The sequence below is a fragment of the Salmo salar genome, chromosome 11 (genome assembly GCF_965601325.2).
Source record: "Salmo salar chromosome 11, fSalSal1, whole genome shotgun sequence".
Taxonomy (NCBI): domain Eukaryota; kingdom Metazoa; phylum Chordata; class Actinopteri; order Salmoniformes; family Salmonidae; genus Salmo; species Salmo salar.
The window spans coordinates 50492091-50519454 of NC_138301.1; the positions used below are offsets into that span (position 1 = coordinate 50492091).

General features: G+C 41.5%; 1 protein-coding gene across 1 annotated transcript in view; it reads left to right on the forward strand.

The window, feature by feature from the left end:
• LOC106562848 (C-myc promoter-binding protein) overlaps positions 1–27364 on the forward strand; it is a 359426-nt gene that overhangs the window by 316993 nt on the left and 15069 nt on the right. Inside the window, exons 20-22 of the mRNA XM_082957549.1 lie at positions 23291–23416; positions 24140–24298; positions 26274–26402. Coding sequence (XP_082813675.1) covers positions 23291–23416; positions 24140–24298; positions 26274–26402 — 414 coding nt within the window. The remainder of the gene's footprint in view (positions 1–23290; positions 23417–24139; positions 24299–26273; positions 26403–27364) is intronic.

Genomic DNA, 27364 nt, shown 5'->3' on the forward strand with positions numbered 1-27364 from the left:
TCTGTCTCTAGTTCTGTCTCTATGTCTAGTTCTGTCTCTAGTTCTGTCTCTATTTGTAGTTCTGTCTCTAGTTCTGTCTCTATGTCTTGTTCTGTTTCTATGTCTAGTTCTGTCTTTAGTTCTGTCTCTATGTCTAGTTCTGTCTTTAGTTCTGTCTCTATGTCTAGTTCAGTCTCTATGTCTAGTTCTGTCTCTAGTTCTGTCTCTAGTTCTGTCTCTAGTTCTGTCTCTATGTCTAGTTCTGTCTCTAGTTCTGTCTCTAGGTCTGTCTCTATGTCTAGTTCTGTCTCTATGTCTAGTTCTCTCTCTAGTTCTGTCTCTATTTCTAGTTCTGTCTCTAGTTCTGTCTTTATGTCTAGTTCTGTCTTTAGTTCTGTCTCTATGTCTAGTTCTGTCTCTATGTCTAGTTCAGTCTCTATGTCTAGTTCTGTCTCTAGTTCTGTCTCTAGTTCTGTCTCTATGTCTAGTTCTGTCTCTAGTTCTGTCTCTAGTTCTGTCTCTATGTCTAGTTCTGTCTCTATGTCTAGTTCTGTCTCTATGTCTAGTTCTGTCTCTAGTTCTGTCTCTAGTTCTGTCTCTAGTTCTGTCTCTAGTTCTGTCTAGTTCTGTCTCTAGTTCTGTCTCTAGTTCTGTCTCTATGTCTAGTTCTGTCTCTATGTCTAGTTCTGTCTCTAGTTCTGTCTTTATGTCTAGTTCTGTCTCTAGTTCTGTCTCTATGTCTAGTTCTGTCTCTAGTTCTGTCTCTATGTCTAGTTCTGTCTTTAGTTCTGTCTCTATGTCTAGTTCTGTCACTATGTCTAGTTCTGTCTCTAGTTCTGTCTCTATTTATAGTTCTGTCTCTAGTTCTGTCTCTATGTCTTGTTCTGTTTCTATGTCTAGTTCTGTCTTTAGTTCTGTTTCTATGTCTAGTTCTGTCTTTAGTTCTGTCTCTATGTCTAGTTCTGTCTTTAGTTCTGTCTCTATGTCTAGTTCAGTCTCTAGTTCTGTCTCTAGTTCTGTCTCTATGTCTAGTTCTGTCTCTAGTTCTGTCTCTAGTTCTGTCTCTATGTCTAGTTCTGTCTCTATGTCTAGTTCTGTCTCTATGTCTAGTTCAGTCTCTATGTCTAGTTCTGTCTCTAGTTCTGTCTCTAGTTCTGTCTCTATGTCTAGTTCTGTCTCTAGTTCTGTCTCTAGTTCTGTCTCTATGTCTAGTTCTGTCTCTATGTCTAGTTCTGTCTCTATGTCTAGTTCTGTCTCTAGTTCTGTCTCTAGTTCTGTCTCTAGTTCTGTCTCTATGTCTAGTTCTGTCTCTAGTTCTGTCTCTAGTTCTGTCTCTAGTTCTGTCTCTATGTCTAGTTCTGTCTCTATGTCTAGTTCTGTCTCTAGTTCTGTCTTTATGTCTAGTTCTGTCTTTAGTTCTGTCTCTAGTTCTGTCTCTATGTCTAGTTCTGTCTCTATGTCTAGTTCTGTCTCTAGTTCTGTCTCTATGTCTAGTTCTGTCTCTATGTCTAGTTCTGTCTCTAGTTCTGTCTCTATGTCTAGTTCTGTCTCTAGTTCTGTCTCTATGTCTAGTTCTGTCTCTAGTTCTGTCTCTAGTTCAGTCTCTATGTCTAGTTCTGTCTCTATGTCTAGTTCTGTCTCTAGTTCTGTCTCTAGTTCAGTCTCTATGTCTAGTTCTGTCTCTATGTCTAGTTCTGTCTCTATGTCTAGTTCTCTCTAGTTCTGTCTCTATGTCTAGTTCTCTCTAGTTCTGTCTCTAGTTCTGTCTCTATGTCTAGTTCTGTCTCTATGTCTAGTTCTGTCTCTAGTTCTGTCTCTATGTCTAGTTCTGTCTCTATGTCTAGTTCTGTCTCTATGTCTAGTTCTGTCTCTATGTCTAGTTCTGTCTCTATGTCTAGTTCTGTCTCTAGTTCTGTCTCTAGTTCTGTCTCTAGTTCTGTCTCTATGTCTAGTTCTGTCTCTATGTCTAGTTCTGTCTCTAGTTCTGTCTCTATGTCTAGTTCTGTCTCTATGTCTAGTTCTGTCTCTAGTTCTGTCTCTAGTTCTGTCTCTATGTCTAGTTCTGTCTCTGTCTAGTTCTGTCTCTAGTTCTGTCTCTAGTTCTGTCTCTATGTCTAGTTCTGTCTCTATGTCTAGTTCTGTCTCGAGTTCTGTCTGTATGTCTAGTTCTGTCTCTATGTCTAGTTCTGTCTCTAGTTCTGTCTCTAGTTCTGTCTCTAGTTCTGTCTCTAGTTCTGTCTCTAGTTCTGTCTCTAGTTATGTCTCTATGTCTAGTTCTGTCTCTATGTCTAGTTCTGTCTCTAGTTCTGTCTCTAGGTCTAGTTTTGTCTCTAGTTCTGTCTCTAGTTCTGTCTCTATGTCTAGTTCTGTCTCTAGTTCTGTCTCTATGTCTAGTTCTGTCTCTATGTCTAGTTCTGTCTCTATGTCTAGTTCTGTCTCTATGTCTAGTTCTGTCTCTAGTTCTGTCTCTATGTCTAGTTCTGTCTCTAGTTCTGTCTCTATGTCTACTTCTGTCTCTATGTCTAGTTCTGTCTCTAGTTCTGTCTCTAGTTCTGTCTCTATGTCTAGTTCTGTCTCTAGTTCTGTCTCTAGTTCTGTCTCTAGTTCTGTCTCTAGTTCTGTCTCTAGTTCTGTCTCTATGTCTAGTTCTGTCTCTAGTTCTGTCTCTAGTTCTGTCTCTAGTTCTGTCTCTATGTCTAGTTCTGTCTCTATTTCTAGTTCTGTCTCTAGTTCTGTCTTTATGTCTAGTTCTGTCTTTAGTTCTGTCTCTATGTCTAGTTCTGTCTCTAGTTCTGTCTTTAGTTCTGTCTCTATGTCTAGTTCTGTCTCTAGTTCTGTCTCTAGTTCAGTCTCTATGTCTAGTTCTGTCTCTAGTTCTGTCTCTGTCTAGTTCTGTATCTATGTCTAGTTCTGTCTTTAGTTCTGTCTCTATGTCTACTTCTGTCTCTATGTCTAGTTCTGTCTCTAGTTCTGTCTCTGTCTAGTTATGTCTCTCTCTAGTTCTGTCTCTGTGTAGTTCTGTCTCTATGTCTAGTTCTGTCTCTATGTCTAGTTCTGTCTCTAGTTCTGTCTCTGTCTAGTTATGTCTCTGTCTAGTTCTGCCTCTATGTCTAGTTCTGTCTCTATGTCTAGTTCTGTCTCTATGTCTAGTTCTGTCTCTAGTTCTGTCTCTGTCTAGTTATGTCTCTCTCTAGTTCTGTCTCTGTCTAGTTATGTCTCTGTCTAGTTCTGCCTCTATGTCTAGTTCTGTCTCTATGTCTAGTTCTGTCTCTATGTCTAGTTCTGTCTCTAGTTCTGTCTCTGTCTAGTTATGTCTCTCGCTAGTTCTGTCTCTGTCTAGTTATGTCTCTCTCTAGTTCTGTCTCTGTCTAGTTCTGTCTCTATGTCTAGTTCTGTCTCTATGTCTAGTTCTGTCTCTAGTTCTGTCTCTATGTCTAATTCTGTCTCTATGTCTAGTTCTGTCTCTATGTCTAGTTCTGTCTCTATGTCTAGTTCTGTCTCTATGTCTAGTTCTGTCTCTAGTTCTGTCTCTATGTCTAGTTCTGTCTCTTGTTCTGTCTCTTGTTCTGTCTCTATGTCTAGTTCTGCCTCTGTCTAGTTCTGTCTCTATGTCTAGTTCTGTCTCTTGTTCTGTCTCTAGTTCTGTCTCTATGTCTAGTTCTGTCTCTATGTCTAGTTCTGTCTCTATGTCTAGTTCTGTCTCTAGTTCTGTCTCTCTCTAGTTATGTCTCTCTCTAGTTCTGTCTCTGTCTAGTTCTGTCTCTATGTCTAGTTCTGTCTCTAGTTCTGTCTCTGTCTAGTTATGTCTCTGTCTTGTTCTGTCTCTGTCTAGTTCTGTCTCTATGTCTAATTCTGTCTCTATGTCTAGTTCTGTCTCTATGTCTAGTTCTGTCTCTGTCTAGTTCTGTCTCTAGTTCTGTCTCTATGTCTAGTTCTGTCTCTTCTTCTGTCTCTAGTTCTGTCTCTAGTTCTGTCTCTATTCCTAGTTCTGTCTCTGTCTAGTTCTGTCTCTAGTTATTTCTCTATGTCTAGTTCTGTCTCTATGTCTAGTTCTGTCTCTAGTTCTGTCTCTATGTCTAGTTCTGTCTCTAGTTCTGTCTCTATGTCTAGTTCTGTCTCTTGTTCTGTCTCTATGTCTAGTTCTGTCTCTATGTCTAGTTCTGTCTCTAGTTCTGTCTCTGTCTAGTTATGTCTCTGTCTAGTTCTGTCTCTATGTCTAATTCTGTCTCTATGTCTAGTTCTGTCTCTATATCTAGTTCTGTCTCTATGTCTAGTTCTGTCTCTATGTCTAGTTCTGTCTCTAGTTCTGTCTCTATGTCTAGTTCTGTCTCTTGTTCTGTCTCTAGTTCTGTCTCTAGTTCTGTCTCTATTCCTAGTTCTGTCTCTGTCTAGTTCTGTCTCTAGTTATTTCTCTATGTCTAGTTCTGTCTCTATGTCTAGTTCTGTCTTTAGTTCTGTCTCTATGTCTAGTTCTGTCTCTAGTTCTGTCTCTATGTCTAGTTCTGTCTCTATGTCTAGTTCTGTCTCTAGTTCTGTCTCTATGTCTAGTTCTGTCTCTTGTTCTGTCTCTTGTTCTGTCTCTTGTTCTGTCTCTTGTTCTGTCTCTATGTCTAGTTCTGCCTCTGTCTAGTTCTCTCTCTATGTCTAGTTCTGTCTCTTGTTCTGTCTCTAGTTCTGTCTCTATGTCTAGTTCTGTCTCTAGTTCTGTCTCTGTCTAGTTCTGTCTCTATGTCTAGTTCTGTCTCTAGTTCTGTCTCTATGTCTAGTTCTGTCTCTAGTTCTGTCTCTAGTTCTGTCTCTATGTCTAGTTCTGTCTCTATGTCTAGTTCTGTCTCTAGTTCTGTCTCTATGTCTAGTTCTGTCTCTAGTTCTGTCTCTGTCTAGTTATGTCTCTCTCTAGTTCTGTCTCTGTCTAGTTCTATCTCTATGTCTAGTTCTGTCTTTAGTTCTGTCTCTATGTCTACTTCTGTCTCTATGTCTAGTTCTGTCTCTAGTTCTGTCTCTGTCTAGTTATGTCTCTCTCTAGTTCTGTCTCTGTCTAGTTCTGTATCTATGTCTAGTTCTGTCTTTAGTTCTGTCTCTATGTCTACTTCTGTCTCTGTCTAGTTATGTCTCTGTCTAGTTATGTCTCTGTCTAGTTCTGTCTCTGTCTAGTTCTGCCTCTATGTCTAGTTCTGTCTCTATGTCTAGTTCTGTCTCTAGTTCTGTCTCTGTCTAGTTATGTCTCTCTCTAGTTCTGTCTCTGTGTAGTTATGTCTCTCTCTAGTTCTGTCTCTCTCTAGTTCTGTCTCTGTCTAGTTCTGTCTCTATGTCTAGTTCTGTCTCTAGTTCTGTCTCTGTCTAATTCTGTCTCTATGTCTAGTTCTGTCTCTATGTCTAGTTCTGTCTCTATGTCTAGTTCTGTCTCTATGTCTAGTTCTGTCTCTATGTCTAGTTCTGTCTCTATGTCTAGTTCTGTCTCTAGTTCTGTCTCTATGTCTAGTTCTGTCTCTTGTTCTGTCTCTTGTTCTGTCTCTTGTTCTGTCTCTTGTTCTGTCTCTATGTCTAGTTCTGTCTCTATGTCTAGTTCTGTCTCTTGTTCTGTCTCTAGTTCTGTCTCTATGTCTAGTTCTGTCTCTATGTCTAGTTCTGTCTCTATGTCTAGTTCTGTCTCTAGTTCTGTCTTTAGTTCTGTCTCTATGTCTAGTTCTGTCTCTATGTCTAGTTCTGTCTCTATGTCTAGTTCTGTCTCTACTTCTGTCTCTATGTCTAGTTCTGTCTCTGTCTAGTTATGTCTCTCTCTAGTTCAGTCTCTGTCTAGTTCTGTCTCTATGTCTAGTTCTGTCTTTAGTTCTGTCTCTATGTCTAGTTCTGTCTCTATGTCTAGTTCTGTCTCTAGTTCTGTCTCTGTCTAATTATGTCTCTCTCTTGTTCTGTCTCTAGTTCTGTCTCTATGTCTCTAGTTCTGTCTCTATGTCTAGTTCTGTCTCTAGTTCTGTCTCTAGTTCTGTCTCTATTCCTAGTTCTGTCTCTATGTCTAGTTCTGTCTCTAGTTCTGTCTCTATGTCTAGTTCTGTCTCTATGTCTAGTTCTGTCTCTAGTTCTGTCTCTATGTCTAGTTCTGTCTCTTCTTCTGTCTCTAGTTCTGTCTCTATTCCTAGTTCTGTCTCTGTCTAGTTCTGTCTCTAGTTATTTCTCTATGTCTAGTTCTGTCTCTATGTCTAGTTCTGTCTCTATGTCTAGTTCTGTCTCTAGTTCTGTCTCTATGTCTAGTTCTGCCTCTGTCTAGTTCTGTCTCTATATCTAGTTCTGTCTCTTGTTCTGTCTCTAGTTCTGTCTCTATGTCTAGTTCTGTCTCTAGGTCTAGTTCTGTCTCTATGTCTAGTTCTGTCTCTAGTTCTGTCTTTAGTTCTGTCTCTATGTCTAGTTCTGTCTCTATGTCTAGTTCTGTCTCTATGTCTAGTTCTGTCTCTAGTTCTGTCTCTAGTTTTGTCTCTATGTCTAGTTCTGTCTCTATGTCTAGTTCTGTCTCTAGTTCTGTCTCTAGTTCTGTCTCTAGTTCTGTCTCTAGTTCTGTCTCTAGTTCTGTCTCTATGTCTAGTTCTGTCTCTATGTCTAGTTCTGTCTCTATGTCTAGTTCTGTCTTTAGTTCTGTCTCTATGTCTAGATCTGTCTCTAGTTCTGTCTCTATGTCTAGTTCTGTCTCTATGTCTAGTTCTGTCTCTAGTTCTGTCTCTATGTCTAGTTCTGTCTCTAGTTCTGTCTCTAGTTCTGTCTCTATGTCTAGTTCTGTCTCTATGTCTAGTTCTGTCTCTAGTTCTGTCTCTATGTCTAGTTCTGTCTCTATGTCTAGTTCTGTCTCTGTCTAGTTCTGTCTCTAGTTCTGTCTCTAGTTTTGTCTCTATGTCTAGTTCTGTCTCTATGTCTAGTTCTGTCTCTATGTCTAGTTCTGTCTCTAGTTCTGTCTCTAGTTCTGTCTCTGTCTAGTTCTGTCTCTATGTCTAGTTCTGTCTCTATGTCTAGTTCTGTCTCTATGTCTAGTTCTGTCTCTATGTCTAGTTCTGTCTCTAGTTCTGTCTCTAGTTTTGTCTCTATGTCTAGTTCTGTCTATATGTCTAGTTCTGTCTCTATGTCTAGTTCTGTCTCTAGTTCTGTCTCTAGTTCTGTCTCTAGTTCTGTCTCTATGTCTAGTTCTGTCTCTATGTCTAGTTCTGTCTCTAGTTCTGTCTCTAGTTCTGTCTCTAGTTCTGTCTCTATGTCTAGTTCTGTCTCTATGTCTAGTTCTGTCTCTATGTCTAGTTCTGTCTTTAGTTCTGTCTCTATGTCTAGTTCTGTCTCTATGTCTAGTTCTGTCTCTAGTTCTGTCTCTATGTCTAGTTCTGTCTCTAGTTCTGTCTCTATTTCTAGTTCTGTCTCTATGTCTAGTTCTGTTTCTATATCTAGTTCTGTCTCTAGTTCTGTCTCTATGTCTAGTTCTGTCTCTAGTTCTGTCTCTATGTCTAGTTCTGTCTTTAGTTCTGTCTCTATGTCTAGTTCTGTCTCTAGTTCTGTCTCTGTCTAGTTATGTCTCTCTCTAGTTCTGTCTCTGTCTAGTTCTATCTCTATGTCTAGTTCTGTCTTTAGTTCTGTCTCTATGTCTAGTTCTGTCTCTAGTTCTGTCTCTGTCTAGTTATGTCTCTGTCTAGTTCTGTCTCTGTCTAGTTCTGTCTCTGTCTAGTTCTGTCTCTATGTCTAGTTCTGTCTCTAGTTCTGTCTCTATGTCTAGTTCTGTCTCTATGTCTGTCTCTAGTTCTGTCTCTATGTCTAGTTCTGTCTCTATGTCTAGTTCTGTCTCTAGTTCTGTCTCTATGTCTAGTTCTGTCTCTAGTTCTGTCTCTGTCTAGTTATGTCTCTGTCTAGTTCTGTCTCTATGTCTAATTCTGTCTCTATGTCTAGTTCTGTCTCTAGTTCTGTCTCTATGTCTAGTTCTGTCTCTATGTCTGTCTCTAGTTCTGTCTCTATGTCTAGTTCTGTCTCTATGTCTAGTTCTGTCTCTAGTTCTGTCTCTCTGTCTAGTTCTGTCTCTAGTTCTGTCTCTATGTCTAGTTCTGTCTTTAGTTCTGTCTCTATGTCTAGTTCTGTCTCTAGTTCTGTCACTGTCTAGTTATGTCTCTCTCTAGTTCTGTCTCTGTCTAGTTCTATCTCTATGTCTAGTTCTGTCTTTAGTTCTGTCTCTATGTCTAGTTCTGTCTCTATGTCTAGTTCTGTCTCTAGTTCTGTCTCTGTCTAGTTATGTCTCTCTCTAGTTCTGTCTCTGTCTAGTTCTGTATCTATGTCTAGTTCTGTCTTTAGTTCTGTCTCTATGTCTAGTTCTGTCTCTATGTCTAGTTCTGTCTCTAGTTCTGTCTCTATGTCTAGTTCTGTCTCTATGTCTAGTTCTGTCTCTAGTTCTGTCTCTGTCTAGTTATGTCTCTCTCTAGTTCTGTCTCTGTCTAGTTCTGTATCTATGTCTAGTTCTGTCTTTAGTTCTGTCTCTGTCTAGTTCTATCTCTATGTCTAGTTCTGTCTTTAGTTCTGTCTCTGTCTAGTTCTGTCTCTATGTCTAGTTCTGTCTCTAGTTCTGTCTCTGTCTAGTTATGTCTCTCTCTAGTTCTGTCTCTGTCTAGTTCTGTATCTATGTCTAGTTCTGTCTTTAGTTCTGTCTCTATGTCTACTTCTGTCTCTATGTCTAGTTCTGTCTCTATGTCTAGTTCTGTCTCTAGTTCTGTCTCTGTCTAGTTATGTCTCTGTCTAGTTCTGTCTCTGTCTAGTTCTGCCTCTATGTCTAGTTCTGTCTCTATGTCTAGTTCTGTCTCTAGTTCTGTCTTTAGTTCTGTCTCTATGTCTAGTTCTGTCTCTAGTTCTGTCTCTATGTCTAGTTCTGTCTCTGTCTAGTTATGTCTCTCTCTAGTTCTGTCTCTGTCTAGTTCTGTCTCTATTCCTAGTTCTGTCTCTTTCTAGTTCTGTCTCTAGTTATTTCTCTATGTCTAGTTCTGTCTCTAGTTATGTCTCTATGTCTAGTTCTGTCTCTATGTCTAGTTCTGTCTCTAGTTCTGTCTCTATGTCTAGTTCTGTCTCTTGTTCTGTCTCTTGTTCTGTCTCTATGTCTAGTTCTGCCTCTGTCTAGTTCTGTCTCTATGTCTAGTTCTGTCTCTTGTTCTGTCTCTAGTTCTGTCTCTATGTCTAGGTCTGTCTCTATGTCTAGTTCTGTCTCTATGTCTAGTTCTGTCTCTAGTTCTGTCTTTAGTTCTGTCTCTATGTCTAGTTCTGTCTCTATGTCTAGTTCTGTCTCTATGTCTAGTTCTGTCTCTACTTCTGTCTCTATGTCTAGTTCTGTCTCTGTCTAGTTATGTCTCTCTCTAGTTCAGTCTCTGTCTAGTTCTGTCTCTATGTCTAGTTCTGTCTTTAGTTCTGTCTCTATGTCTAGTTCTGTCTCTATGTCTAGTTCTGTCTCTAGTTCTGTCTCTGTCTAATTATGTCTCTCTCTTGTTCTGTCTCTAGTTCTGTCTCTATGTCTCTAGTTCTGTCTCTATGTCTAGTTCTGTCTCTAGTTCTGTCTCTAGTTCTGTCTCTATTCCTAGTTCTGTCTCTATGTCTAGTTCTGTCTCTAGTTCTGTCTCTATGTCTAGTTCTGTCTCTATGTCTAGTTCTGTCTCTAGTTCTGTCTCTATGTCTAGTTCTGCCTCTGTCTAGTTCTGTCTCTAGTTCTGTCTCTAGTTCTGTCTCTAGTTTTGTCTCTATGTCTAGTTCTGTCTCTATGTCTAGTTCTGTCTCTAGTTCTGTCTCTAGTTCTGTCTCTAGTTCTGTCTCTAGTTCTGTCTCTAGTTCTGTCTCTATGTCTAGTTCTGTCTCTATGTCTAGTTTTGTCTCTATGTCTAGTTCTGTCTTTAGTTCTGTCTCTATGTCTAGATCTGTCTCTAGTTCTGTCTCTATGTCTAGTTCTGTCTCTATGTCTAGTTCTGTCTCTAGTTCTGTCTCTATGTCTAGTTCTGTCTCTAGTTCTGTCTCTAGTTCTGTCTCTATGTCTAGTTCTGTCTCTATGTCTAGTTCTGTCTCTAGTTCTGTCTCTATGTCTAGTTCTGTCTCTATGTCTAGTTCTGTCTCTATGTCTAGTTCTGTCTCTAGTTCTGTCTCTAGTTTTGTCTCTATGTCTAGTTCTGTCTCTATGTCTAGTTCTGTCTCTATGTCTAGTTCTGTCTCTAGTTCTGTCTCTAGTTCTGTCTCTGTCTAGTTCTGTCTCTATGTCTAGTTCTGTCTCTATGTCTAGTTCTGTCTCTATGTCTAGTTCTGTCTCTATGTCTAGTTCTGTCTCTAGTTCTGTCTCTAGTTTTGTCTCTATGTCTAGTTCTGTCTATATGTCTAGTTCTGTCTCTATGTCTAGTTCTGTCTCTAGTTCTGTCTCTAGTTCTGTCTCTAGTTCTGTCTCTATGTCTAGTTCTGTCTCTATGTCTAGTTCTGTCTCTATGTCTAGTTCTGTCTCTATGTCTAGTTCTGTCTCTAGTTCTGTCTCTAGTTTTGTCTCTATGTCTAGTTCTGTCTATATGTCTAGTTCTGTCTCTATGTCTAGTTCTGTCTCTAGTTCTGTCTCTAGTTCTGTCTCTAGTTCTGTCTCTATGTCTAGTTCTGTCTCTATGTCTAGTTCTGTCTCTAGTTCTGTCTCTAGTTCTGTCTCTAGTTCTGTCTCTATGTCTAGTTCTGTCTCTATGTCTAGTTCTGTCTCTATGTCTAGTTCTGTCTTTAGTTCTGTCTCTATGTCTAGTTCTGTCTCTATGTCTAGTTCTGTCTCTAGTTCTGTCTCTAGTTCTGTCTCTAGTTCTGTCTCTATGTCTAGTTCTGTCTCTATGTCTAGTTCTGTCTCTATGTCTAGTTCTGTCTTTAGTTCTGTCTCTATGTCTAGTTCTGTCTCTATGTCTAGTTCTGTCTCTAGTTCTGTCTCTATGTCCAGTTCTGTCTCTAGTTCTGTCTCTATGTCTAGTTCTGTCTCTATGTCTAGTTCTGTCTCTAGTTCTGTCTCTATGTCTAGTTCTGTCTCTAGTTCTGTCTCTATGTCTAGTTCTGTCTCTATGTCTAGTTCTGTCTCTAGTTCTGTCTCTATGTCTAGTTCTGTCTCTAGTTCTGTCTCTATTTCTAGTTCTGTCTCTATGTCTAGTTCTGTCTCTATATCTAGTTCTGTCTCTAGTTCTGTCTCTATGTCTAGTTCTGTCTCTAGTTCTGTCTCTATGTCTAGTTCTGTCTTTAGTTCTGTCTCTATGTCTAGTTCTGTCTCTATGTCTAGTTCTGTCTCTAGTTCTGTCTCTGTCTAGTTATGTCTCTCTCTAGTTCTGTCTCTGTCTAGTTCTATCTCTATGTCTAGTTCTGTCTTTAGTTCTGTCTCTATGTCTAGTTCTGTCTATAGTTCTGTCTCTGTCTAGTTATGTCTCTGTCTAGTTCTGTCTCTGTCTAGTTCTGTCTCTATGTCTAGTTCTGTCTTTAGTTCAGTCTCTATGTCTACTTCTGTCTCTAGTTCTGTCTCTGTCTAGTTATGTCTCTCTCTAGTTCTGTCTCTGTCTAGTTCTGTCTCTATGTCTAGTTCTGTCTCTATGTCTAGTTCTGTCTCTAGTTCTGTCTCTGTCTAGTTATGTCTCTGTCTAGTTCTGTCTCTATGTCTAATTCTGTCTCTATGTCTAGTTCTGTCTCTATATCTAGTTCTGTCTCTATGTCTAGTTCTGTCTCTATGTCTAGTTCTGTCTCTAGTTCTGTCTCTATGTCTAGTTCTGTCTCTTGTTCTGTCTCTAGTTCTGTCTCTAGTTCTGTCTCTATTCCTAGTTCTGTCTCTGTCTAGTTCTGTCTCTAGTTATTTCTCTATGTCTAGTTCTGTCTCTAGTTCTGTCTCTATGTCTAGTTCTGTCTCTAGTTCTGTCTCTATGTCTAGTTCTGTCTCTTGTTCTGTCTCTTGTTCTGTCTCTTGTTCTGTCTCTATGTCTTGTTCTGTCTCTTGTTCTGTCTCTAGTTCTGTCTCTATGTCTAGTTCTGTCTCTATGTCTAGTTCTGTCTCTATGTCTAGTTCTGTCTCTAGTTCTGTCTCTATGTCTAGTTCTGTCTCTATGTCTAGTTCTGTCTCTAGTTCTGTCTCTATGTCTAGTTCTGTCTCTATGTCTGTCTCTAGTTCTGTCTCTATGTCTAGTTCTGTCTCTATGTCTAGTTCTGTCTCTAGTTCTGTCTCTATGTCTAGTTCTGTCTCTAGTTCTGTCTCTATGTCTAGTTCTGTCTTTAGTTCTGTCTCTATGTCTAGTTCTGTCTCTAGTTCTGTCACTGTCTAGTTATGTCTCTCTCTAGTTCTGTCTCTGTCTAGTTCTATCTCTATGTCTAGTTCTGTCTTTAGTTCTGTCTCTATGTCTAGTTCTGTCTCTATGTCTAGTTCTGTCTCTAGTTCTGTCTCTGTCTAGTTATGTCTCTCTCTAGTTCTGTCTCTGTCTAGTTCTGTATCTATGTCTAGTTCTGTCTTTAGTTCTGTCTCTATGTCTACTTCTGTCTCTATGTCTAGTTCTGTCTCTAGTTCTGTCTCTGTCTAGTTATGTCTCTCTCTAGTTCTGTCTCTGTCTAGTTCTGTCTCTATGTCTAGTTCTGTCTCTATGTCTAGTTCTGTCTCTAGTTCTGTCTCTGTCTAGTTATGTCTCTGTCTAGTTCTGTCTCTGTCTAGTTCTGCCTCTATGTCTAGTTCTGTCTCTAGTTCTGTCTCTATGTCTAGTTCTGTCTCTATGTCTAGTTCTGTCTCTGTCTAGTTATGTCTCTCTCTAGTTCTGTCTCTGTCTAGTTCTGTCTCTGTGTCTAGTTCTGTCTCTATGTCTAGTTCTGTCTCTATGTCTAGTTCTGTCTCTAGTTCTGTCTCTGTCTAGTTCTGTCTCTATGTCTAATTCTGTCTCTATGTCTAGTTCTGTCTCTATATCTAGTTCTGTCTCTATGTCTAGTTCTGTCTCTATGTCTAGTTCTGTCTCTATGTCTAGTTCTGTCTCTAGTTCTGTCTCTATGTCTAGTTCTGTCTCTTGTTCTGTCTCTAGTTCTGTCTCTAGTTCTGTCTCTATTCCTAGTTATGTCTCTGTCTAGTTCTGTCTCTAGTTATTTCTCTATGTCTAGTTCTGTCTCTAGTTATGTCTCTATGTCTAGTTCTGTCTCTATGTCTAGTTCTGTCTCTAGTTCTGTCTCTATGTCTAGTTCTGTCTCTTGTTCTGTCTCTTGTTCTGTCTCTTGTTCTGTCTCTATGTCTAGTTCTGCCTCTGTCTAGTTCTGTCTCTATGTCTAGTTCTGTCTCTTGTTCTGTCTCTAGTTCTGTCTCTATGTCTAGGTCTGTCTCTATGTCTAGTTCTGTCTCTATGTCTAGTTCTGTCTCTAGTTCTGTCTTTAGTTCTGTCTCTATGTCTAGTTCTGTCTCTATGTCTAGTTCTGTCTCTATGTCTTGTTCTGTCTCTACTTCTGTCTCTATGTCTAGTTCTCTCTCTGTCTAGTTATGTCTCTCTCTAGTTCAGTCTCTGTCTAGTTCTGTCTCTATGTCTAGTTCTGTCTTTAGTTCTGTCTCTATGTCTAGTTCTGTCTCTAGTTCTGTCTCTGTCTAATTATGTCTCTCTCTTGTTCTGTCTCTAGTTCTGTCTCTATGTCTCTAGTTCTGTCTCTATGTCTAGTTCTGTCTCTAGTTCTGTCTCTAGTTCTGTCTCTATTCCTAGTTCTGTCTCTATGTCTAGTTCTGTCTCTAGTTCTGTCTCTATGTCTAGTTCTGTCTCTATGTCTAGTTCTGTCTCTATGTCTAGTTCTGTCTCTAGTTCTGTCTCTATGTCTAGTTCTGTCTCTATGTCTTTTTCTGTCTCTAGTTCTGTCTCTATGTCTAGTTCTGCCTCTGTCTAGTTCTGTCTCTATGTCTAGTTCTGTCTCTTGTTCTGTCTCTAGTTTTGTCTCTGTCTAGTTCTGTCTCTAGTTCTGTCTCTATGTCTAGTTCTGTCTCTACTTCTGTCTCTAGTTCTGTCTCTATGTCTAGTTCTGTCTTTAGTTCTGTTTCTATGTCTAGTTCTGTCTCTAGTTCTGTCTCTGTCTGGTTATGTCTCTCTCTAGTTCTGTCTCTGTCTAGTTCTGTCTCTATGTCTAGTTCTGTCTTTAGTTCTGTCTCTATGTCTACTTCTGTCTCTAGTTCTGTCTCTATGTCTAGTTCTGTCTCTATGTCTAGTTCTGTCTCTATGTCTAGTTCTGTCTCTATGTCTAGTTCTGTCTCTAGTTCTGTCTCTGTCTAGTTATGTCTCTCTCTAGTTCTGTCTCTGTCTAGTTCTGTCTCTGTCTAGTTCTGTCTCTATGTCTAGTTCTGTCTCTATGTCTAGTTCTGTCTTTAGTTCTGTCTCTATGTCTAGTTCTGTCTCTAGTTCTGTCTCTGTCTAGTTATGTCTCTCTCTAGTTCTGTCTCTGTCTAGTTCTGTCTCTATGTCTAGTTCTGTCTTTAGTTCTGTCTCTATGTCTAGTTCTGTCTCTATGTCTAGTTCTGTCTCTAGTTCTGTCTCTGTCTAGTTATGTCTCTCTCTAGTTCTGTCTCTGTCTAGTTCTGTCTCTGTCTAGTTCTGTCTCTATGTCTAGTTCTGTCTCTATGTCTAGTTCTGTCTCTATTTCTGTCTTCAGTTCTGTCTCTATGTCTAGTTCTGTCTCTATGTCTAGTTCTGTCTCTATGTCTAGTTCTGTCTCTAGTTCTGTCTCTAGTTCTGTCTTCAGTTCTGTATCTATCTCTAGTTCTGTCTCTATGTCTAGTTCTGTCTCTATGTCTAGTTCTGTCTCTATGTCTAGTTCTGTCTCTATGTCTAGTTCTGTCTCTGTCTAGTTCTGTCTCTACTTCTGTCTCTAGTTCTGTCTCTATGTCTAGTTCTGTCTCTAGTTCTGTCTCTATGTCTAGTTCTGTCTCTTGTTCTGTCTCTAGTTCTGTCTCTATGTCTAGTTCTGTCTCTTGTTCTGTCTCTAGTTCTGTCTCTATGTCTAGTTCTGTCTCTTGTTCTGTCTCTCGTTCTGTCTCTAGTTCTGTCTCTATTCCTAGTTCTGTCTCTATGTCTAGTTCTGTCTCTAGTTCTGTCTCTATGTCTAGTTCTGTCTCTATGTCTAGTTCTGTCTCTAGTTCTGTCTCTATGTCTAGTTCTGTCTCTAGTTCTGTCTTTAGTTCTGTCTCTATGTCTAGTTCTGTCTCTCTGTCTAGTTATGTCTCTCTCTAGTTCTGTCTCTGTCTAGTTCTGTCTCTATGTCTAGTTCTGTCTCTATGTCTAGTTCTGTCTCTAATTCTGTCTCTATGTCTAGTTCTGTCTCTTTCTGTCTCTAGTTCTGTCTCTATGTCTAGTTCTGCCTCTGTCTAGTTCTGTCTCTATGTCTAGTTCTGTCTCTAGTTCTGTCTTTAGTTCTGTCTCTATGTCTAGTTCTGTCTCTATGTCTAGTTCTGTCTCTAGTTCTGTCTCTATGTCTAGTTCTGTCTTTAGTTCTGTCTCTATGTCTAGTTCTGTCTCTATGTCTAGTTCTGTCTCTAGTTCTGTCTCTGTCTGGTTATGTCTCTCTCTAGTTCTGTCTCTGTCTAGTTCTGTCTCTATGTCTAGTTCTGTCTTTAGTTCTGTCTCTATGTCTAGTTCTGTCTCTAGTTCTGTCTCTGTCTAGTTCTGTCTCTATGTCTATTTCTGTCTTTAGTTCTGTCTCTATGTCTAGTTCTGTCTCTAGTTCTGTCTCTGTCTAGTTATGTCTCTCTCTAGTTCTGTCTCTGTCTAGTTATGTCTCTATGTCTAGTTCTGTCTCTATGTCTAGTTCTGTCTCTATGTCTAGTTCTGTCTCTAGTTATGTCTCTGTCTAGTTCTGTCTCTGTCTAGTTCTGTCTCTATGTCTAGTTCTGTCTATGTCTAGTTCTGTCTCTATTTCTGTCTTCAGTTCTGTCTCTATGTCTAGTTCTGTCTCTATGTCTAGTTCTGTCTCTATGTCTAGTTCTGTCTCTAGTTCTGTCTCTATGTCTTGTTCTGTCTCTATGTCTAGTTCTGTCTCTATGTCTAGTTCTGTCTCTATGTCTAGTTCTGTCTCTATGTCTAGTTCTGTCTCTACTTCTGTCTCTATGTCTAGTTCTGTCTCTATGTCTAGTTCTGTCTCTATGTCTAGTTCTGTCTCTATGTCTAGTTCTGTCTCTAGTTCTGTCTCTATGTCTAGTTCTGTCTCTTTATCTAGTTATGTCTCTATGTCTAGTTCTGTCTTCAGTTCTGTCTCTATCTCTAGTTCTGTCTCTATGTCTAGTTCTGTCTCTAGTTCTGTCTCTATGTCTAGTTCTGTCTCTAGTTCTGTCTCTATGTCTAGTTCTGTCTCTTGTTCTGTCTCTATGTCTAGTTCTGTCTCTAGTTCTGTCTCTAGTTCTGTCTTTAGTTCTGTCTCCATGTCTAGTTCTGTCTCTATGTCTAGTTCTGTCTCTAGTTCTGTCTCTATGTCTAGTTCTGTCTCTAGTTCTGTCTCTATGTCTAGTTCTGTCTCTAGTTCTGTCTTTAGTTCTGTCTCCATGTCTAGTTCTGTCTCTATGTCTAGTTCTGTCTCTATGTCTAGTTCTGTCTCTACTTCTGTCTCTATGTCTAGTTCTGTCTCTATGTCTTGTTCTGTCTCTATGTCTAGTTCTGTCTCTATGTCTAGTTCTGTCTCTATGTCTAGTTCTGTCTCTATGTCTAGTTCTATGTCTAGTTCTGTCTCTATGTCTAGTTCTGTCTCTATGTCTAGTTCTGTCTCTATGTCTAGTTCTGTCTCTATGTCTAGTTCTGTCTTCAGTTCTGTCTATCTCTAGTTCTGTCTCTATGTCTAGTTCTGTCTCTAGTTCTGTCTCTATGTCTAGTTCTGTCTCTTGTTCTGTCTCTATGTCTACTTCTGTCTCTAGTTCTGTCTCTATGTCTAGTTCTGTCTCTATGTCTAGTTCTGTCTCTATGTCTAGTTCTGTCTCTAGTTCTGTCTATGTCTAGTTCTGTCTCTATTTCTGTCTTCAGTTCTGTCTCTATGTCTAGTTCTGTCTCTATGTCTAGTTCTGTCTCTATGTCTAGTTCTGTCTCTAGTTCTGTCTCTATGTCTTGTTCTGTCTCTATGTCTAGTTCTGTCTCTATGTCTAGTTCTGTCTCTATGTCTAGTTCTGTCTCTATGTCTAGTTCTGTCTCTACTTCTGTCTCTATGTCTAGTTCTGTCTCTATGTCTAGTTCTGTCTCTATGTCTAGTTCTGTCTCTATGTCTAGTTCTGTCTCTAGTTCTGTCTCTATGTCTAGTTCTGTCTCTTTATCTAGTTATGTCTCTATGTCTAGTTCTGTCTTCAGTTCTGTCTCTATCTCTAGTTCTGTCTCTATGTCTAGTTCTGTCTCTAGTTCTGTCTCTATGTCTAGTTTTGTCTCTTGTTCTGTCTCTATGTCTAGTTCTGTCTCTAGTTCTGTCTCTAGTTCTGTCTCCATGTCTAGTTCTGTCTCCATGTCTAGTTCTGTCTCTATGTCTAGTTCTGTCTCTAGTTCTGTCTCTATGTCTAGTTCTGTCTCTAGTTCTGTCTCTATGTCTAGTTCTGTCTCTAGTTCTGTCTTTAGTTCTGTCTCCATGTCTAGTTCTGTCTCTATGTCTAGTTCTGTCTCTATGTCTAGTTCTGTCTCTACTTCTGTCTCTATGTCTAGTTCTGTCTCTATGTCTTGTTCTGTCTCTATGTCTAGTTCTGTCTCTATGTCTAGTTCTGTCTCTATGTCTAGTTCTGTCTCTATGTCTAGTTCTATGTCTAGTTCTGTCTCTATGTCTAGTTCTGTCTCTATGTCTAGTTCTGTCTCTATGTCTAGTTCTGTCTCTAGTTCTGTCTCTATGTCTAGTTCTGTCTCTTGTTCTGTCTCTATTTCTACTTCTGTCTCTAGTTCTGTCTCTATGTCTAGTTCTGTCTCTATGTCTAGTTCTGTCTCTATGTCTAGTTCTGTCTCTAGTTCTGTCTTCAGTTCTGTCTCTATGTCTAGTTCTGTCTCTATGTCTAGTTCTGTCTCTATGTCTAGTTCTGTCTCTATGTCTATTTCTGTCTTTAGTTCTGTCTCTATGTCTAGTTCTGTCTCTAGTTCTGTCTCTATGTCTAGTTCTGTCTCTAGTTCTGTCTCTAGTTCTGTCTCTATGTCTAGTTCTGTCTCTAGTTCTGTCTCTGTCTAGTTCTGTCTATGTCTAGTTCTGTCTATGTCTAGTTCTGTCTCTATGTCTAGTTCTGTCTCTAGTTCTGTCTCTATGTCTAGTTCTGTCTCTGTCTAGTTCTGTCTCTACTTCTGTCTCTAGTTCTGTCTCTATGTCTAGTTCTGTCTCTAGTTCTGTCTCTAGTTCTGTCTCTAGTTCTGTCTCTATTTCTAGTTCTGGCTCTAGTTCTGTCTCTATGTCTAGTTATGTCTCTATGTCTAGTTCTGTCTCTAGTTCTGTCTCTGTCTAGTTCTGTCTATGTCTAGTTCTGTCTCTATGACGAGTTCTGTCTCTATGTCTAGTTCTGTCTCTAGTTCTGTCTCTATGTCTAGTTCTGTCTCTGTCTAGTTCTGTCTCTACTTCTGTCTCTAGTTCTGTCTAGCTAGCTGCTCTAGTTCTGTCTCTAGTTCTGTCTCTAGTTCTGTCTCTATTTCTAGTTCTGGCTCTAGTTCTGTCTCTATGTCTAATTATGTCTCTATGTCTAGTTCTGTCTCTAGTTCTGTGTCTATGTCTAGTTCTGTCTCTAGTTCTGTCTCTAGTTCTGTCTCTAGTTCTGTCTCTAGTTCTAGTTCTGGCTCTAGTTCTGTCCTCTGTCTCAGTTCTGTCTCTAGTTCTGTCTCTAGTTCTGTCTCTAGTTCTGTCTCTAGTTCTAGTTCTGGCTCTAGTTCTGTCTCTATGTCTAGTTATGTCTCTATGTCTAGTTCTGTCTCTAGTTCTGTCTCTGTCTAGTTCTGTCTATGTCTAGTTCTGTCTCTATGTCTAGTTCTGTCTCTATGTCTAGTTCTGGTTCTAGTTCTGTCTCTATGTCTAGGTATGTCTCTATGTCTAGTTCTGTCTCTAGTTCTGTCTCTAGTTCTGGCTCTATGTCTAGTTCTGTCTCTATGTCTAGTTCTGTCTCTATGTCTAGTTCTGTCTCTAGTTCTGTCTCTAGTTCTGTCTCTATGTCTAGTTCTGTCTCTATGTCTAGTTCTGTCTCTAGTTCTGTCTCTATGTCTAGTTCTGTCTCTATGTCTAGTTCTGTCTCTATGTCTAGTTCTGTCTCTATGTCTAGTTCTGTCTATAGTTCTGTCTCTATGTCTAGGTCTGTCTCTAGTTCTGTCTCTATGTCTAGGTCTGTCTCTAGTTCTGTCTCTATGTCTAGGTCTGTCTCTAGTTCTGTCTCTATGTCTAGGTCTGTCTCTAGTTCTGTCTCTATGTCTAGGTCTGTCTCTAGTTCTGTCTCTATGTCTAGTTCTGTCTCTAGTTCTGTCTCTATGTCTAGTTCTGTCTCTAGTTCTGTCTCTATGTCTAGTTCTGTCTCTAGTTCTGTCTCTATGTCTAGTTCTGTCTCTAGTTCTGTCTCTAGTTCTGTCTCTATGTCTAGTTCTGTCTCTATGTCTAGTTCTGTCTCTAGTTCTGTCTCTATGTCTAGTTCTGTCTCTATGTCTAGTTCTGTCTCTATGTCTAGTTCTGTCTCTATGTCTAGTTCTGTCTCTAGTTCTGTCTCTATGTCTAGGTCTGTCTCTAGTTCTGTCTCTATGTCTAGGTCTGTCTCTAGTTCTGTCTCTATGTCTAGGTCTGTCTCTAGTTCTGTCTCTATGTCTAGTTCTGCCTCTAGTTCTGTCTCTATGTCTAGTTCTGTCTCTAGTTCTGTCTCTATGTCTAGTTCTGTCTCTAGTTCTGTCCCTTTGTCTAGTTCTGTCTCTAGTTCTGTCTCTATGTGTAGTTCTGTCTCTATGTGTAGTTCTGTCTCTCTCCTTCCTCTTCTCTCTCTGTCCACTCTTCACCTCCTCCACTGTGTCCTCTCTGTGGCCATGCCTCTTCGTCTGCTGCTCTCCTCCCTTTTACACATCTGTTTCTTTTTGAGGTTTTCCTCTCCTTCACTTTGAAAGCCACAGTTAACAATGTAGCAATGTAGCAATTATAGAACAACTTCCAAGGATGAAGGACTTTCATTTGGAATATAATGAATGGTTTAGATCAGGGGTGTCAAACTCATTTTGGTCTTCACCGATGTCCGGAGGGCTGCAATTAAAATTGGTAAAAAATGTCCTCGCCATCCACATTTACATAGAAATAGTTCCATATCCATCGCTTTTGGAATGTTGGATTCTCCCTGACTGTCTAGCATTCATTTTGATGACTATTATCAAGCTGGACTGAGAGAAGAGACTATAAATGACTGTTATCTAGCTGGACAGAGTGAAAAGACTATAAATGACTGTTATCAAGCTGGACAGAGAGAAGAGACTATAAATGACTTATCTAGCTGGACAGAGTGAAGAGACTATAAATGACTGTTATCTAGCTGGACTGAGTGAAGAGACTATAAATGACTGTTATCTAGCTGGTCAGAGTGAAAAGACTATAAATGACTGTTATCAAGCTGGACAGAGAGAAGAGACTATAAATGACTTATCTAGCTGGACAGAGTGAAGAGACTATAAATGACTGTTATCTAGCTGGACTGAGTGAAGAGACTATAAATGACTGTTATCAAGCTGGACATAGTGAAGAGACTATAAATGACTGTTATCTAGCTGGACTGAGTGAAGAGACTATAAATGACTGTTATCTAGCTGGTCAGAGTGAAAAGACTATAAATGACTGTTATCTAGCTGGACAGAGAGAAGATACTAGAAATGACTGTTATCAAGCTGGTCAGAGTAAAGAGACTATAAATGACTGTTATCGAGCTGGACAGAGTGAAGAGACTAGAAATGACTGTTATCTAGCTGGACAGAGTGAAGAGACTATAAATGACTGTTATCTAGCTGGACAGAGTGAAGAGACTATAAATGACTGTTATCTAGCTGGACAGAGTGAAGAGACTATAAATGACTTATCTAGCTGGTCAGAGTGAAGAGACTATAAATGACTGTTATCTAGCTGGTCAGAGTGAAGAGACTATAAATGACTTAGCTAGCTGGTCAGAGAGAAGAGACTAAATGACTGTTATCAAGCTGGACAGAGTGAAGAGACTAGAAATGACTGTTATCAAGCTGGTCTGAGTGAAGAGACTATAAATGACTGTTATCTAGCTGGTCAGAGTGAAGAGACTAGAAATGACTGTTATCAAGCTGGTCAGAGTGAAGAGACTATAAATGACTGTTATCAAGCTGGACAGAGTGAAGAGACTATAAATGACTGTTATCTAGCTGGACTGAGTGAAGAGACTATAAATAACTGTTATCTAGCTGGTCAGAGTGAAAAGACTATAAATTACTGTTATCAAGCTGGACAGAGTGAAGAGACTATAAATGACTGTTATCTAGCTGGACAGAGTGAAGAGACTATAAATGACTGTTATCTAGCTGGTCAGAGTGAAGAGACTATAAATGACTCTTATCTAGCTGGTCAGAGTGAAGAGACTATAAATGACTATTATCTAGCTGGTCAGAGTGAAGAGACTATAAATGACTGTTATCTAGCTGGACAGAGAGAAGAGACTATAAATGACTGTTATCTAGCTGGACAGAGTGAAGAGACTATAAATGACTGTTATCTAGCTGGTCAGAGTGAAGAGACTATAAATGACTATTATCTAGCTGGTCAGAGTGAAGAGACTATAAATGACTGTTATCAAGCTGGACAGAGTGAAGAGACTATAAATGACTGTTATCTAGCTGGACAGAGAGAAGAGACTATAAATGTAGGTCCATTGTCATTTTTACAGTTTTCTATTGGTTTTAGTCATTCCAATGTCAACTGAGATCGTTTTTCACAGACGATTATGTAATTGTCTTACTCAAACCCCCTGTGGGCCGGATTGAATGGGTTCTCTGGCCAGTCTGTAGGTTTGACACCCCTGGTTTAGATAATACAGATGACTACACTCCAGAAGTCTTTGAAAGCAGAAGTACTGTGTTGTAGGGCAGTCTGAGGGTTGAGTGTAGTGTCTTGTTGCTCATTAAGGGAGTTAGGTTGTCATCTTATCAGAGAGAGAGAGACAGAGAGACAGAGAGAGAGAGATAGACAGAGAGAGAGAGAGATACATAGAGATGTACGCTGTACACAATTTCATGAGCTGAAATAAAAGATCCCAGAAATGTTTCATCTGCACCAAAATATTATTTCTCTGACATTTTGCGCACACATTTTTTTTCATCCCTGTTAGTGAGCATTTCTCCTTTGCCAAGATAATCCATCCATCTGACAGGTGTGGGATATCAAGAAGCAGACTAAACAGCATGACCATTACACAGGTGCACCTTGTGCTGGGGACAATAAAAGGCCACTCTAAAATGTGCAGTTTTGTCACACAACACAGTGCCACAGATGTCTCAAGTTTTGAGGGACAGTGCAATTGGCATGCTGGCTACAGGAATTTCCACCAGAACTGTTGCCAGATAATTGAACGTTAATTTCTCTACCATAAGCCACCTCCAACGTCATTTTAGACAATTTGGCAGTACGTCCAACCTGCCTTTCAACCGCAGACCACGTGTAAGGCGTTGTGTGGGCGGGCGGTTTGCTGAAGTCAACGTTGTGAACAGTGCCCCATGGTGGCGTGGGGTTATGGTATGGGGTTATGGTATAAGCTACGGACAACAAACACAATTGCATTTTATCGATGGCAATTTGTATGCACAGAAATACCGTGACGAGATCCTAAGGCCCATTGTGAGGCAAACATTTTTTGACCTGTGATCAGCAGATGCACATCTGTATTCCCAGTCATGTGAAATCCATAGATTAGGACTTCATTTATTTATTTCAATTGACTGATTTTCTTATATGAACTGTAACTCAGTAAAATCTTGTTGCATCTTGCATCTTGTTCAGTATAGATTTATACGAGCCCAGTCGGGGGAAAGATTCATGTTTTATTCACAGACGATGGAGAGGCAGGCAGGGAGGATCATGGGAAAGATGAAAGACTCAGAGCAGATCAGACAGTTGGTGGCCAGAAGAGACTAATGTTCTCTCTCTCGCTCTCTATCTTTCTTTCTTTCTTTCTTTTTGCAGTTAGAAATTGAGAGACGAGAGTGAATGTGAGCTTTAAGAAATGTGAGGGAGAGAATGAGAGAGAGAGAGAAATCAAGATTGACGACCATAAAACTTCAATTAAACACGTTTTTTAAATGAGGAATGAGGTGTCTCTTGGAGTAGCCAGTTCTGGTGAGAAGTGCACAAACTATCTCTCCTTCCCTCCTTCCTCCAGGGGAGCAGTCAGACCTGGGGTATAACTCCCTCTCTAAAGAAGAGGTGCGTAGAGGAGAACCCAGCCCGCTGGACAGGGACAGCACCCAGGACAAGGACAACAAGAAGGAGAGTGACTACAGCTCCTGTGAGTGTTGCTATGGAGTTGTAGACATTCTGTCAGATGTTTCCTGCTGAGAGGATGTTATAGGAAGAGCAGGCTGCACTCTGCTGCCCCCTGGTGGAGGTTTACACTGTCTGTCCCTCAATGCTGTCAACATCATATATTCAGTCTCTCTGGTGGAGGTTTATACTGTCTGTCTGTCTGTCTGTCCCTCAATGCTGTCAACATCATATATTCAGTCTCTCTGGTGGAGGTTTATACTGTCTGTCTGTCTGTCTGTCTGTCCCACAATGCTGTCAACAGCAAATATTCAGAGTCTCTCTGGTGGAGGTTTATACTGTCTGTCTGTCTGTCTGTCTGTCTGTCTGTCTGTCTGTCTGTCTGTCTGTCTGTCTGTCTGTCTGTCTGTCTGTCTGTCTGTCTGTCTGTCTGTCTGTCTGTCTGTCTGTCCCACAATGCTGTTAACAGCATATATTCAGAGTCTCTCTGGTGGAGGTTTATACTGTCTGTCTGTCTGTCTGTCTGTCTGTCCCACAACACTGTATTCAGGTCTATATAGTAAATCTGATCTGTTATCTCTACATTAAAGGCTTGATGACTTGATACATGTACATTCTTTGATGTTCTTTTCTCAGGCGTATTTGATTGTGTGGTTGTACTAATTTTGTGTGTGTGTGTGTGTGTGTGTGTGTGTGTGTGTGTGTGTGTGTGGTGTGTGTGTGTGTGTGTGTGTGTGTGTGTGTCCAGTGTCGGAGACAGAGAGTGCTAAGGGCAGTGGAGACTGTCTCCCCCAACAGGACTTCCCAGAGGTCAACGGTCCATTCAAACGGCATAATTCCGGCATCGTCCGCGGCAACTATCCCTATGACAATGCAGCGTGTGAGCCCATGGGGTCAACCAGCACAGGTAAATACCTGGAACTAACTGTCCCTATGACGATGCAGCCTGTGAGCCCACGGGGTCAACCAGCACAGGTAAATACCTGGAACTAACTATCCCTATGACGATGCAGCCTGTGAGCCCACGGGGTCAACCAGCACAGGTAAATACCTGGAACTAACTATCCCTATGACGATGCAGCCTGTGAGCCCACGGGGTCAACCAGCACAGGTAAATACCTGGAACTAACTATCCCTATGACGATGCAGCCTGTGAGCCCAAGGGGTCAACCAGCACAGGTAAATACCTGGAACTAACTGTCCCTATGACGATGCAGCCTGTGAGCCCACGGGATCAACCAGCACAGGTACATTTTACTATTGGTGTAACACTGAGTACGGTTACATGCACACTATAATGTGATTATTGTGGATAGTCAGATTATATAATAGTTTGATTAAAACGTTTACATGCTTTGTAAGAAGAAGGATTTCCCTAATAATAATAACTCTGTTTCCATGGAGACATCTGAAAAGGCTACCTGATGTCTCTCTGATAAATGCAGATCATCACCAGTCTAAATTAACATTCTACCACAGCAAACATGTTATAAAGTTTGTATGTGAGAACTATTTCTAAAACCCATATATTCAGTTGTTCTGAACTCACTTCACTAAAGAGGGAGGCTCTCGGCTGGTGCCCAGCACAGGTGCAGATCAAATACACCACTGGAACGCCGATTAAGGTGTTTACACGTCCTAATAATGTGAAAGATTGCTCAGAAAACGGCGTATGCTTACTTTGATTTTTACCTTACGCCGATTTAAGATAAACAGAGGAAAGTGTTTACATGAATTTTGCACAAACTGCCTACTGCCATGATCCATGTAATACCAAACTATTAGTGACTGTAAACATACTCACTGATTCTCTCTGTCTGTCTGTCTGTCTCCCTCTCCCCCTCTCTTTCTCTCCCTCTCTGTCATTCTGTTTGTCCATTCCTCCCTCTTCCCCCCCCCTCCCTCCCTTCATCCCTACTTCCCTCTCTCGTAACTCTCCCTCCCCCTCTCCTTCTCTCTCCTACCTCCCTCCCTCCCTCACTTCCCCCTCCTCTCTTCTCTCCCCCTCCCTGTCTCTTCTCCTCTCTCTTCTCTCCCCTTCCCTCCCTCCCCCCTCCCTCTCTCTTCTCCCCCCTCCCTGTCTCTTCTCCTCTCTCTTCTCCCTCCCTCCCTCCCTCCCTCCCTCCCTCCCTCCCTCTCCCCTCCCCCTCTCTTCTCTCTCCCTCCCTCCCTCTCCCCTCCCTTTCTCTTCTCCCCCTCCCGGTCTCTTCTCCTCTCTCTTCTCTCCCCCTCCCTCCCTCCCTCCCTCCCTCCCTCCCTCCCTCCCTCCCTCCCTCTCCCCTCCCTCTCTTCTCCCCCCTCCCTGTCTCTTCTCCTCTCTCTTCTCTCCCCCTCCCTCCCTCCCCCCTCCCTCTCTCTTCTCCCCCCTCCCTGTCTCTTCTCCTCTCTCTTCTCTCTCCCTCCCTCCCTCCCTCCCTCCCTCCCTCCCTCCCTCCCTCCCTCCCTCCCTCCCTCCCTCTCCCCTCCCCCTCTCTTCTCTCCCCCTCCCTCCCTCTCCCCTCCCTTTCTCTTCTCCCCCTCCCTGTCTCTTCTCCTCTCTCTTCTCTCCCCCTCCCTCCCTCCCTCCCTCCCTCCCTCCCTCTCCCCTCCCTCTCTTCTCCCCCCTCCCTGTCTCTTCTCCTCTCTCTTCTCTCCCCCTCCCTCCCTCTCCCCTCCCTTTCTCTTCTCCCCCTCCCTGTCTCTTCTCCTCTCTCTTCTCTCCCCCTCCCTCCCTCTCCCCCTCCCTGTCTCTTCTCCTCTCTCTTCCCTCCCTCCCTCTCTCTTCTCTCCCCTCCCTCTCTCTTCTCCCCCCCTCCCTCTCCCCCTCCCTCCCTCTCTCTTCTCCTCTCTCTTCTCTCCCCCTCTCCCCCTCCCTCTCTCTTCTCCCCCCATCCTCTCTCCAGACCATGTAGCAGGTCTCCTGTTGAGCTCCTCTCTGAATGAGATAGGTATGGTTGAGACCAACAGTCTGAGGAGGAGACATCTCAGTACCCTTGAGGAGGGAGGTGGCAGTGGGAGTAGTGGAGGAGGAGGTGAGCCATAGCTATAATTATCTATCCATTATCTGTTTACTGTCTGTCTGTCTTCCATGATGTATTGGATGTCTCTGTAGTGCAGGGCTGGAGGATGTGAATCAGCTGTATGTTTACTGTCTGTCTGTCTGTCTGTCTTCCATGATGTATTGGATGTCTCTGTAGTGCAGGGCTGGAGGATGTGAATCAGCTGTATCTATCACCCAGAACTATTTCCTGTCTAGTTGTGTCTGTCTTGACATTGTGCCTTGTTTATATGTCTCTATATCTGTACTGGATGGTAGGTGATGGCTGTGAGCCAGCTGGAACTATCCATCACAACTCACCTAGTGATTTAGACTTGTATTGATTGTCTAGTTGTGTCTGTCTTGACATTATGTCTTGTGATGTCTCAATCTGTACTGTATAGTAGATATGCTTTACTCAGTTTACTGTGTGTTGTGTAGAAAATGTCATGTTTCAGGAGAATTGTTTCTTTCCTGCTCAAAGGACCATGACAAATATAGAGATAATAAACTCTCTTCTCACCTCCTCTCACCTCCTCTCCTCTCCAATCCTCTCCAATCCTCTCACCTCCTCTCCCCTCCTCTCTGCTCATCTCCCCTCCTCTCCTCTCCTTTCCTATCCTCTCCACTCTTCACCTCCTCTCCCCTCTCCTCTCCTCTCCAATCCTCTCACCTCCTCTCCCTCCTCTCTCCTCATCTCCTCTCCTTTCCTTTCCTATCCTCTCCCCTCTTCACCTCCTCTCCCCTCTCTCCTCCTCTCTCCTCCTCTCCTCTCCCCTCCTCCTCCTCTCATCTCATCTCCTCTCCTTTCCTATCCTCTCCCCTCTTCTCCTCCTCTCCCCTCCTCTCCCCCTCCTCTCCTCTCCTCTCACCTCCTCTCCCCTCCTCTCCCCTCCTCTCCTCTCTCCTCCTCTCCCCTCCTCTCCTTTCCTAACCTCTCCCCTCTTCACCTGCTCT